Source organism: Lepisosteus oculatus, chromosome 9 (genome assembly GCF_040954835.1).
Source record: "Lepisosteus oculatus isolate fLepOcu1 chromosome 9, fLepOcu1.hap2, whole genome shotgun sequence".
In the NCBI taxonomy this organism is placed as follows: Eukaryota; Metazoa; Chordata; class Actinopteri; order Semionotiformes; family Lepisosteidae; genus Lepisosteus; species Lepisosteus oculatus.
The window spans coordinates 23515107-23527990 of NC_090704.1; the positions used below are offsets into that span (position 1 = coordinate 23515107).

At 37.9% G+C, this 12884-nt stretch overlaps 1 protein-coding gene across 1 annotated transcript in view; it reads left to right on the top strand.

Moving 5' to 3' along the window:
* Positions 1-12884, top strand: part of samd13 (sterile alpha motif domain containing 13) — a 31724-nt gene that overhangs the window by 12591 nt on the left and 6249 nt on the right. Inside the window, exons 3-4 of the mRNA XM_006634977.3 lie at positions 3162-3204; positions 6919-7030. Coding sequence (XP_006635040.2) covers positions 3162-3204; positions 6919-7030 — 155 coding nt within the window. The remainder of the gene's footprint in view (positions 1-3161; positions 3205-6918; positions 7031-12884) is intronic.

Here is a 12884-nt window from a genome sequence, read left to right on the forward strand (position 1 = left end):
CCCAATGGAAAAAGAAGATGTGGAAATTCCTCCTGTTTGGAGTTGATCAAGGGAGAAGGAGCCTTTAAGCAGTTTACAGTCTACTCCAGAATAAGATAAAAATACAGTGAATGCAGCTCATGTTTTGAGAGAAGGATATTTAGTGTTTCCGTTGCTATTATTTTTGATATGCTGTTTCTGATTGTTATTCAAGGTAATTCTTGAATTTCAGAACAAGAGAAAACAGAAAGAAATAGCCACCCGAATAAATTTCTCTTACATTTCTCTAGCAGTTTTTTTAGGCTTACTGTGACGAAAAATGGTCTTGCATAGTGATGAAAAAAAAGGTGATTTTATAAAGTTTTTATTACTTTCCTAAACAATAATCAAAAGCAGGCATCAAAATAAAATAAAATTTTAAGTCATTTTCAGTCTATGGAATTTTAGAAGCTTTAAAGAAGCATTTTCCTAGGGATTTGTATGGTATATTAAATGGGGCTTTTTCTAGGCCCTGCAATCAAAGAGTTAAAAACCCTTTTGATTTTGAAGCGTGTCTAAAGTCTTGCAGATGAAATGGGCTTTTTTTAATATGTCTAGTGCAGCATTCAAGCTTCAAGGGTATGCTACTCTCCGAAATTCGTAGTCTCCTATTGATGTGCACCTAGTGCCTGCCTTTCCTGCCACCTTGCTTCTGCTGATTAGATTGTCTAAAAATGCACATGGCACATCGGTGGCCTAATAGTATCTTCATAACAACGCAAAACAAAAGGGAGAACAAATTCATTTTTGACACCTCCATACCCTTTCCTCCCACTCACATTTTTGGCTTAACTGTATTTTAGTGTTTTCTGATCAATTGGATTTCTATTAGCATGTGATTCAGAATATTCTGATATCTGGTTCTGCAATGGCACAGAATTCTCCCCAAGAATAAGATGGGTCTCCATTATGGGGATAAGGACAAACTCTCAGGGGCCGGAATTGGATAGAATTGGCCCAGTGTAGATGTGGGATTCCTGCTTTAAGATTAAGCATTTTTACATGCACATGAGTTACATCAAACCTGCAGATTTAAATAACATTTTCAGTCACCTCCTAGCTTGAACATCTCATAGTTGTGCAGGGGGAAAAATGTGGTGATTAAGCCTCAGTGCTGTTTTACTTTATGGGGCAACACCATACAACAGTAGCAATATTTATACTTTTCATTTGGTCTGTAATGCAATGGTTCAGGAGCTTGGTAGTGTTTTATTCCATGAGACAAGGGGCATGCCCTGCAATCCACAGGGCACAGTCCTTTCAGTAGATCTGTAAAACCTGCACAATGAAGAAAAATGGACCAGAGACGACAAGATGAAGGAAGTAGGATTCTTTATGAGTTAAATAATTTTCTGTGGAAGTCAATGTGTGCTTCTTGCCAGAGTGGTTTCCTGTTCATCATAACCAGAGGTCTTGCTATTTGTTGGGAAGCTGACAGCAGGGTTTCAAGACAATGCGTAAATCTAAAAGAATCCTACATTTTGTTGGCTAATGTTTTCATGACTGTGTAGTGTTATTTATAGATATATATATATTCACGGAATGTTTAATCACAGTTTGTGAATCCTGCTTGGATTTCAGCACAGCTGGTTAGGAAGAACAGGAGATAGTGTTTTGCTCTTTCTTAGTATCTTGTGATTCATGAATATGTTCATTTTTTTCAGTGCTGCTTGGTCAGTAACATTTATGAATGGCTCTGTGTGAATTATTATTACTGATGACAATTATTGCTGATAAGGTCAATATACAGCTGTCAGCTGTCTCCTCTGTGTCCTATTTATTGTGTGTATTAATTTTTCAGTTCGATTATTTATACCATAAGGTCTCACCTAATGTACTGTGCTTGTATGTCTTATGCGTGTATTTAAAAGAGCAGAGCGTGGGAATATAGAAAATTATTAATTTTCTGAAAAAGAGAATAAAACAAATTTAGTGTAGTTTTGAAAAGGGGTTCTAGAATTCAGTTGGAAGTTGATGAGTTTAAAAATTAAACACATTTTGCTCCACTATTCTTTGTTTTAAAAGGTTTTTTAAGCAGGTCGACACCCCTGTTTTACAATCTCCATCTCCACTCTCCATTCACTGGATTTTTAACAACCTAAGCACTGAGCACAGCCATGAAGAGCCATATGGTTTGTTTTTTGAAGATATTTCTGTTCTAAAGTCAAGATGGAGACAAGGTTATTTTGCTGTACAGAACCATACATACTCATCCACAGTCATCAGTAGATATTATAAGAAACGATAGCCTTGCTTCTGCAGCAGGAGTAAGCTTTTTTTAAAATCTTTTGACTAGATGAGCTGTCTCTTTAAAAAATCAGCCATAGAGATATAAGGCAGTTGGCGCAGGCAATGTGTGGTTTGTGATGTCAATTTGGCTGAAATCCAAGCTGTTTTTTTTACTCACTATAAAAAAATCTGCCTCCTTATTGAAGGGATACCTAGGAAGTTATTTGTGTTCTCATGAAGAGAACATCATTTTCTTGATTAAATCTGTATAGGTGGGTTTTGTTTTGTTTTGGTTTTCCTTCAAAGTGCACAGAAGATTGGCTCACAAATGAGACGACGCTCCAGTCAAATTATGCATGTTCCTTCTCTCTCTCTCCCTCCCTCTTTCTCTGTCTCTGTAATAGCAGAGCAGGCTTTTAAATATATCACCACATTTTCAGATTGTGAGGGTTTGTATAGGAAGAATAACCTTTTAATCCCAAAACTTTCTCCTCAGTCAATGATGAAATGAGGAAGTGAGCAGTGTAACTGAGATAAGAGAATGACTGCACTCCCTAGACTGCTTCCTCTTGTGATGCATCATGCCTAACTTCACAATTCCCCATCCCACCTGAACCTTGCAAGATGTTCTGAGTGCCACTAAATTATTTCTGGGCCAAAAATGGATTTGATCAACAGTTTTCCAGATCAAAATAATCATTTTTTTTCTTGGCTTATTCTGTTTTGAAAAGCATCAGAATTGCTATTCCTTTAAAACCTTAAATTTAGAGAATTTGAATTTGCATTGCAGAGTATTACACAAATGTTAGAGCAAGCACTATTTTCCTCATAATGTTCCTGAGAACTTTACATTTTTTGTGAGGCATGTGAATGGTCACTCACAATAACTGTCTTGGGTTTTTGTTTTGTTCCAGGTGGCATGGAGAACAAGGCAAATGGCTCAGTGGACATCAAAAAGTAAGCGATTTTAATTTTGACATTATTTTATTGTGTACTGTGGAAAGTCCTGAACAGAAATTAATCTTAGTTGATTCCATGAGGCTGAAGGCAGAAGAATATGTAATGTTTTTTTATAATATCGTGTAGATATTAAACAAAGCAGGATCTCTCTTTTCCTCTTGGTCACAGGTTTTTTGTTTGCTTAAAAATGCCCCTTCAGCACAATAACAGGGTGAAAAGTTACTTCTCATAATATGTAATGTTTTCAAAAGGAGGCAGCTGCGTTTTGAGAAGGAAGGCAAACTCTGAAAGTGCATACCTTTGAAAGCAAAAGCTGGTGTGGATAAAATTGAGTTCTACAATTTCAGCACCATTTTGAAGGAAATGTTTTGATTACTGTTAAATTCTTTTGACATACGCTGTTGCACCCTGCAGTCTATGTGAGTCCTAATGCCCCAGTATAGTGATGGGGACAATGTACTGTAAAAAGGTGCCGTCCTTTCGGATGAGACGTAAAAGCTAGGTCCTGACTTTCTGTGTTTATTAAAAATCCCAGGGCGTTTCTCAAAAAGAGTAGGGGTGTAACCCCAACGTCCTGGCCAAATTTCCCATTGGCCCTTACCAATACTGGGCTCCTAATAATCCCCCTCTATGAATTGGCTAGTGGTGGAGGGGAGTCCCCATTACCTGTAAAGCTCTTTGAGGGGAGTGTCCAGTGGGGTTGGAAGGAGGTGCAGGCCTTTTTCAGAAACAGTACTCGGAACACCTCTAGAAAAGGCCAAACGAGAAGAGGACAGGTGTGAAATACAACTTTGGATAGACCATAACATGTTTATATTCATACCAGCTAATGCTGGGGAACTGTGTAGATTTCGAAACCTTCATTTTTGTCTAAAAATGGGTATAGCATTTATTTACTTTAACAAAATACCTACCTAACATTTGTGAGGATATCAGTTGAACATATGAAAAGTACCAGCATGAATGGCAGTGTATTGTAGGTATGCCTTTTGAAGTAAATTAGTGTGAACATTGCAAGGGTTGTGACAGATGTTTTGCCTGCTGGATCAGTCTGTCTGCTGTAGCCTTTAGCAAATCCCTGCTGTCAGGATCTGGCAAAAAATGTTGAAGGATCAAAATGCCTTTTTTTTCCACTAAAACATTGATTTTGTTTTGTTCATCTGCTACAGAACAAGTTAGGCCCTGGATCAAAAGCAAGTATTCATAAGTTTGTTTTACCCTACAGGTTTCCAGGAAGGAAAATGTTGAAAATATTGGAAAGAACGATCGGTTTTAGAATTATTGGAATGTTGTCAAAAAATGTTGAAGCACATTTGATATTTATAACAAAACTAACAGCTGCAGGTAAAATGAGTCTTCTCTTCACAGTGTGGCACTGTTTGTATTGTGTATCACGTTTTTTTATTTGAACAAAACCGACACAGATGTTTAATGAGCCTCCAGATGAATATACAGAAGTTATTCATGTGTGCAGGTCTGTTGAATAGAACTGTAAGTTGTAGAAGACAAATCTAACACATTCTTCTTTCAGTTTAAAAATATCATACAAAAAAAAATCTTAATTCATTTTTTTCATTCCTGTTTTCATTAATATTAAAACACACCAATCTAGAAACATGGTTAAAATAGGTAATGTGTTGTTATGAAGCGCATAACTTTGGCCTGAATGTTTTTATCTTAAATAAGTTACGAAACTCAATCATAAATGTAAACTATGTATGCTACTAGGCAGATTTCCAAATAATTGTTCACATATTTATACCATAGTTTTTTTTTTGTTAGTACATTTGTTAGCATTTCTTATGCAGTCCCGAATTCCAGTGTGCTTGGTTCTAAGGAATTCATGTATTACATAGTTTGTCATTTTGCAAATGGAAATTAAAGGTCATTAAGTTACATGAAACAGCATTTCTTCTAGCAACCCCAGAAAAGACCTCAAAATACATCTTTTTGGACATTGTTGCTGTACATAGACTAAGACCTAGATTAAATCAAAACATTTCTGGATTGGAAGTTACAAGCACAGTAGTTAATTAAGGGTTTTCATTGAGTACATCTGTAAGATATGAATTAACTGGAAGGCACAGGTGAGACAAATCTCTCTTATAAAAGATCTAAATCTGTCTTATAAAAGATTTAATCCCTTCCAAACCATTCAAATGAAGTGGCTCGTCCTTTCTTTCAAACTTGGCATCAAACTTCCCAAGTTGTTCTAACATCCTGGATTAGCAATATGACATGAACCAGATCATATATCCAGCCCACAGGGTATATGTGCACATGGTGGGTTTTCAGAGGCTATATATAACTGAGCTAATTTTCAGTGGCACTTCCATAGCAGTTCGATTTTGTCCATTAAATATGCTTCACTACAGTATAATAGCTCTCAAATGAAGCATTTTCTGATCATTTAATGCGTGATTAGAACTGAGCCTTATAGCCTGGATTTTATAGGGAGAAATCTGGGGTTAGTTCTCATTTGTTGCTACTGGGCTGATGTGTCTTTACTCAGAGGCTGATGTAAGAATTAAGTCTTTTAATTATTTTTTTAATATGTTGGATTGTACTCTTTTCCCTCTTGTTCTGTGTTCTTCCAGTCACCTTGCTGTGGTACATTAATTACGTTCCAAGAGACTTTTGCCTTGAGATATAGAGAATTGCAGAGGAATTGTTGTAAAATAGCACTGAGATATTTATTATCATGTAATACCAAAACTTAAGCATTTATCTATTTGTGTTCTGCTCTACATTTAAGCATAGCAATAGATTTTGGGTGCATCTAGGCAGGGACAAACAGTGCCCTACACTGCTTTCTTTTAATGTTATGCTGTTGTAGAACTCAGTGGGCTGTGTCTTTACCACTGACATGACTGAACAAGCTCTCTGAGGAAACTGAGGGTTCCTTCTGACAGTTGGCAGGAGTTTGAATTGACTCAAAAGCAAAAAAAATTAAACAATATCCCAGATTGTTTGAGAAATCAATTAGGCCAAATGTAAAATACAATTTTGTTTTAAAGAAAATGTTAAGAGACAAAAGGGCTGTGCAGTATAGCACAAACTTCCCAAAGCTGTTCTTTGAGCTGGATTCTTTCAAGAGAAGTCTGCATGAGGTTCTTGGGTCAAATAACTGTTAACCACCGAAGGGGTTAGATGGGCTAAATGTCCTCCTCATTGGTAATTGTTGTCATGATCTTATTATCAGTTTCACCTCTACGGCTTTTTCAGAAAGAAAGAAATTGCTTGGTGAAGGATGAACTAGAGACGGGTGCAGACAAAAAGGAACCTCAGTTTTCACGTGCAGTTAAGCCAAAACCTATTTGCAGTTTTCACACCAGTTAGATTTCCACTAGTTTCCTTGACTTTCTGAATTTAGTGTATGCTCTCGCAAAGGTCACTTTTCATACTAAGCCGATTGTGACTGGCTGTTTGGAGTTTTACTTTTATCACCCGGTTTACACATAAAACCTGTTTTATCAGTACAGCCATAGAGGTGTGGAGACCTTCAGCAAGCAGCTGTTACGTAGGCACATCTGCAGGAAATGGCAATGGAGAAAGAAATGATGAATAACTCTGCTTTGTTTGTGTTACGGCTTTTACACATTGCAGCGCAGACACCAGAAAGAACCGTCATCTTCCGTCATCTACCCGCTCGAAGATTTGTTGTGTCCACTGCTGTTCCTTCCTAATACAAATCTTTCTCTTGTGTTGCAGCCCTGTGGAGAATGGGCAGCTCCCTGACCCTCAGGAATGGGCTGTATCAGATGTCGTCAATTATTTTAAAGCCGCAGGATTTGAGGAGCAAGCCATTGCTTTCCAGGACCAGGTTGGGAAACATCCTATCTCTTTCTGTCTCCCTTCCTTCTCAGTAGTGCTTTATAGCCACAGCATAGACAGAAACTGACAGATAGCTGTGCAGTGAAAGTTCATTGTTACATCAGTGGATAAAATGGCTTTCATTGCTGGGCAGTACTCATTTCTGTTAAAATTATCCTAAATGAGCTGCTTCTTCCATGTATTCAACCAAAGGGTGCCAACTGGGCTAGTTTGTGGCTACAGTGCAGGAGACAAAAAGTGCAGTAAATTGCTGCTTTTACCAATATTTCTCCAAGGTGGAATAATGGTCAAATGAATAATATTACAGTTGTGCTGTAAGCATGTGCAGTAGCATGCTGAATCAAATGGAGCATAAGACGTCTCTGATGTTTTCATTAAAGATATGCAGTGCAGTTTTTTACTATTTTGGAAATGGCTAAAAAACGCGTTAACTTAACCTGAGATAAATGGCCAATACCTGAATTAAGCACCTCAGCATTCAAGACCTCATTGAAGTGTCAGTATGCAAGGTACAGTATATGTTTTTTGGTTTACTGTAATATACCACCCATATGGTAAAATACTGTATACTGTATACTGTATACTGTGAGTTGCAGTAGTGAATCACTAGGTGACATTTCTTCATGGACAAGAGTTTTCCAACCAGTTCCCTAGGGATACTTTATTAGAGTAAAGGAACAAGTAAGAGTTTTATTCCTTGCTGAAAAGAGAAGAAAGAAAACACAGCGTTTCAGCTGGGGAGCCTTCTTTGGGTGTAAGAAAGGTGGGGCAGGCAGAAAAGATGATATAGCATGGGAAAACAAAATCCAGGAGAGAGGAGCAGGGGAGAGGCAGAGTGGCCAATCAAGTGGTGCGAGGTCGAGAGAGGTGAGGAGAGGTGTGAAACGAAACCTACAAATGTTCCTTTGCAGCCTACACATGCTGGCGCAGCTACCCACCTGAGCTGCTTTATTCGAGTAGGTACATTCTTTAGATGAGACATTAAACCAAGAGCCTGAATACGTGCTCATTATAGAACCCTAGGGACTGTTTTGAAGGAGTTAGGGTGTTAACCCCATGCTCCTGACTAAATTCCAGTTACAGCTTGCATGATTTGGTCACTCTAAATGCCCCTCTTCATTCAGGTGCTGAAGTAATTTCTCACACCTCCTGTCATGTAATGGGAGTGCTGATGAATAAAAGCTGCTGGACACATAAGAGGATATTGCACTTCACTTCTTAACTGAGTTACATGAAGCACTTTGAGATCCTTTGTGATGAAAGTTATGCAGATTTAAATAAGGGTTTTTATAGTATTTTTGCTGTGTGGACTACATTACTTGATGTTTTCCTAGTTGTGTCCATGCATTTCAAAGTGTTTCTATTATTAGGGTATACAGAGCTGTTTAAATATTCAAATTAAGGTTTTTCTGTTCTTGTGTTTTCTTTGTGGAGATGAGATGTATAATACTAAACACGCATATTTGTCAAATACATAGTGGTTAAGATTTGAAAACAATAAGACCTGACCTTTTAGAAGCTCCATATACTTTAGATTATCACAGAAAGTTGTTTTGCTGTCACTTCTGTTTCTCCTGGTTAAGCTTTAAAGGGGTTCTTTTTGTTCTGCTCAGAGAAACTGTTCTTTGAATGTGAGAATTGCAGGTATTCACCTGTTCCCAAGCTGCACGGCTTTCATCTTGCATACAGTAAAGAGGTGATGTTATCATCGCACATTAAAAGACAAATATGTAAGAAAACAATATAAAGGGTTTCATTACTTCAATGACAGTTCTTTCTGTTTTAGTTTGAATTCAACAAAATGTTTTTTGCACAAAGTTTTTAATTGTTCCTAAGAGGTCCAACAGTCTGTTGAGGCTTTCCTAGAAGATTTTTTTTTGTTCTGAACTTGAAGTTGTTCCCTGCTAGTTCTGCTGCAGACATCAGGCTCCCAAAAGGAATTGTTTAAATTGTCATTTCTATAGGAGTGCATTTGGAAAGTACTTTTGTCAGCATCTTTTCTCATGGAATGTGTTAAACGGTCACTAATGTAAGGCGAAATGATGAAAAACATCCTTTTCAATGACAAATTATCCAACACAGACATAAAAAACTTCTGTTCAGTATATCAAGACTTCTGAAGCATGATTAAATTGTGAACACTTTTTAAGTGTTCCTGCCCTATCTTATATAACCGTTCAGTATCAGAAAGCTGTGTGTGTTGCAGCATCTCAGAGTCCATCCTTAAAGCATTTGGCACCAAGTGGGATTATGCCTTGGACAGGAAATCGGTCTGTTATTTCAGAAAACAGTTTAGAGGCACGTTAACCTAGCCAGGGTGTCTTTGAGAGTTGAGAAGAAACTGGAGCACCTGGAAAAAAAACTTTGCAGGAAAAATTGGAGGATACATGCAAACTCTACACAGTTCTTCAGGTCAGAATCAAACCCAGGGCTCAAGTCCCTTGAGGCAAAGGTGCTAACTGCCACACCACAGTGTTTGTTCATGCCAACTAAGTTCTATCCTTGTCAAGCTTTAGTTTATCATGAGCAGATGATTGTAGCCAGCAACATTTTACCCAGCATAGATACTTCTATGTGTTTTCACTTCTGAATAGGGTAGATTTAGGAACAGCAGGATAAGGAAATACTTTGAAACCAAGTTAGCACCTTGCAAATTCAACTTACAGTACAAGCTTCTTTTCAGTGCCGAACACCATTTGTGAACCCCCTTGGCTAATCTGTATTATTTTTTGTATTTTAAGGCCTAACCTCTAATTAGAGCTTCAAGAAAGTCTTTATAAAAGATAAATATAAACCCTGAAACACAAAATATATAAATATGTAACACAAAGACATAAGATTTATTTGAATTCCTTAATTAGCAAAATGATCCAACAGTAACTGTTCACTAAGGAATAAGTATTTGAACTCTTAGATTCAGTCACTAACACCTCTTGGAGCAGCAAGGACAGTTACAGGAAATGTCTTTCAAATGGGATTAAGTCCAGTCTTTAACTTGGCCGATCCACAAGGCAAAATCTCTTCAGCCCCTTTATGGAACTCTGTTACAGATCCGCTTGTATATTTGTCTTGTCACATGACCCAGTTTCAGCTCGGCTTCAGCTGACAAATAGATGGCCTGATATTCTTCTGAAGAATCTGCTGATACAATGCAAATTCTGTTTCTGTCAGTGATGGCAAACCGCCTGGGTCCTGAGGCAGCAAAGCAGCCTCAAGTCATTATCCTCCCACTTTCATACTGTTCTTGACGGTCTAGATAAGGTTCTTCAGTTTTTGGTTTAGTTTTTGCCCACAAAACATTTTTCTGTGTGACCAGTAAGTTCTACTTTTGATTTGTCTGTCCAGAGAGGATTCTTTCAGTATTCTTGTGGATCATCCAGGTGCTCCTTGGCAAACCTCAGACAGGATGCAGTGCTCATTTTAGAGAGCCATGGTTTTTCCTGGCTGTCCTTGCCTGAAAACCATTCCCATACAGTTTTTTTTTCGCCGAAGTCAAACGCAATGTCCTTAGCTGCAGTGAGAGAGGTCTGCGGATCTTTAGCTGTTCGTCTGGCTTTCTTTTGACATCTTAGATAGTTTTCAGGGTTATTCTTGAAGAAGTCTCAACCGGATGACCAATCTTTAGTCAGCATTGTCTAGAATATTTTCCATTTGTAGACAGTGAATGGATGGAGCCCCAAATGTTTAAAAATAATTTTGTCATGATCATGACCTAACAATCCCCCTCTATGAATTGGGTTCATTACTCTGCTCTCCTCCCCACTGATAGCTGGTGTGTGGTGAGCGTTCTGGCGCACTATGGCTGCCGTCGCATCATCCAGGTGGATGCTGCACATTGGTGGTGGTGGAGGGGAGTCCCCATTACCTGTAAAGCGCTTTGAGTGGAGTGCTCAGAAAAGCACTATGTAAGCAATAGTAAGCAAGTGTAAGCAATTAATAATTATTATTAATTATTACCAATTGAAGAAGAGAAAAAAGTGAAATTCACATAATGATATTGGGGGTTCACAAACTTTTACTCTGCACTGTCGAAACTATAAAATATTGACAGTATGTTTCATTGTCCTCCAGTCCCCTTCTTACAAGCCTCCTTTAAGGTGGCTCCAGTAAGTAGATGTAAATCATGGACATATTCTGGGTCTCTACATTAGCAAGGTTCAGTGCAAAGAACCATTGCGAATAGCATCATTTGTATAACTAAATTCCCTATACCATTGCATAATGTACTACAGTATATGTATGGTTAAAGACATAAATAACCCTCCCTTATATGATAATTAAGTACCACTGATTTGGCAGACTTAAAATAACATTGATAACATTGATGTGTTTTACAATCCTAATCTGTTGTGCTGCTCATTTGAAAGTTGTGCTTAACAGGCCTTGGGCTTGGTTTCATCCTGCTCTGCTCCTCTTCCATCCAAGACCTCGCTCACCAGACCGAACCGTATATGCAAATTCAGAAATGTAAAATTTGCAGGTGTTAAGACACCTATTGTAATTGAGTTTTCCACAAAGGAAAAAAGGGGGGCAGTCAAAAATATGCTCCTGGCTCAGTGTTGAGAAGCATTTACTTTTATTTATTCCCCTATTATTGGAAGTGATGAAACTGGTAAAGAGAAAAACCGGGCCAAACTTGCCTTCCCTAGAAACGGGGGTCACGTCGTAAGGTGTCATTCTCCTCACAGTGTCTTGAATGACTGCTTTTTGTACGAGAACAGTACAGGGGATTTAATAACACGCTTCCTCTTGCCTGCACGTGCCGAGAGACCTCCCAAAATGATCCATTTGTATGTCATATGACATTGCAGTGACGGAGTGAGGGCTGAAGATGAATGACCTTTTAGTTAATGCAGCTCGTATTTTATGCCCGCAGTCTGGCTAACCACAAACCCACAACGTGATTCTGTGCTTGGGTTGCTGCTAAGATGAGAGTGCTGAAATATAGGCTCACTGGGCGCTCTCTGGAATCATGCCCAGTGTACGTAACCCCTTGAATACAAGTTCAAGTTCTCTTTTTTGTCTTCTGAAGTCAAACTCTTGTAATTTCTGCTGCTGGAATATCTTCTCCATCTATACAGGAGGTTAGCGACATTCACAAGTGTTTCGGTCCAGAGAACCATCAGCTATTTCAAGACAGTGCAGGAAAATTCAAGGCTAAACAAATGCCTAGCAGCTTATATTTAATGAAGACTAGAGTGTTGCACGCAGGTAGCAGATGCATAAACTATAAATAAAAACAAAAGTCACTCATTGCCAGCATTCATCTGCAGGTCAGAGTTTCTGCATTTCCAGACGTTAATGGAACAATAGCACATTTGAAAAAATAGACATTACTAAAAGCATTTATGCTACTTTGTTCACTAAAAATTACATTCATTGTACTGTGAAGATTGAAACCGATTACACATGTCTAAAGACACAGAAATATATTAATGTAATTTACGTGGGCTCATGTATTTATTGTACATGCCAAGATTAGATTTTTTGTACCTGAATGATTTAGTTAGTATAGAAAACAAAAAGAAAAAGTAACAAAAGGTTTGAAAGGAACTTAAAAGGCAAGTTAATAGTGAAGTGGGGCCTTGTAGGTAAAAATGCACTTTGTTCAGTTCAAAGTGTAAATTGCTTTAAATACACTGTAGATCTTAAATATGTAACATACTTTGAAAAGCAATTAAAAATGTGCATGTCCATGGTCATTCATTATATCATTCATTCAAATTAGAGTTTTTGAGATGCATATGGACAATTTTTATGTTGTAGATCTTGTTCCCTTCTTTATATTCTGTTCACTCTTACTGTAAAAGTGTATAGGAGATGGGGAAACGGAGACTTTGAGT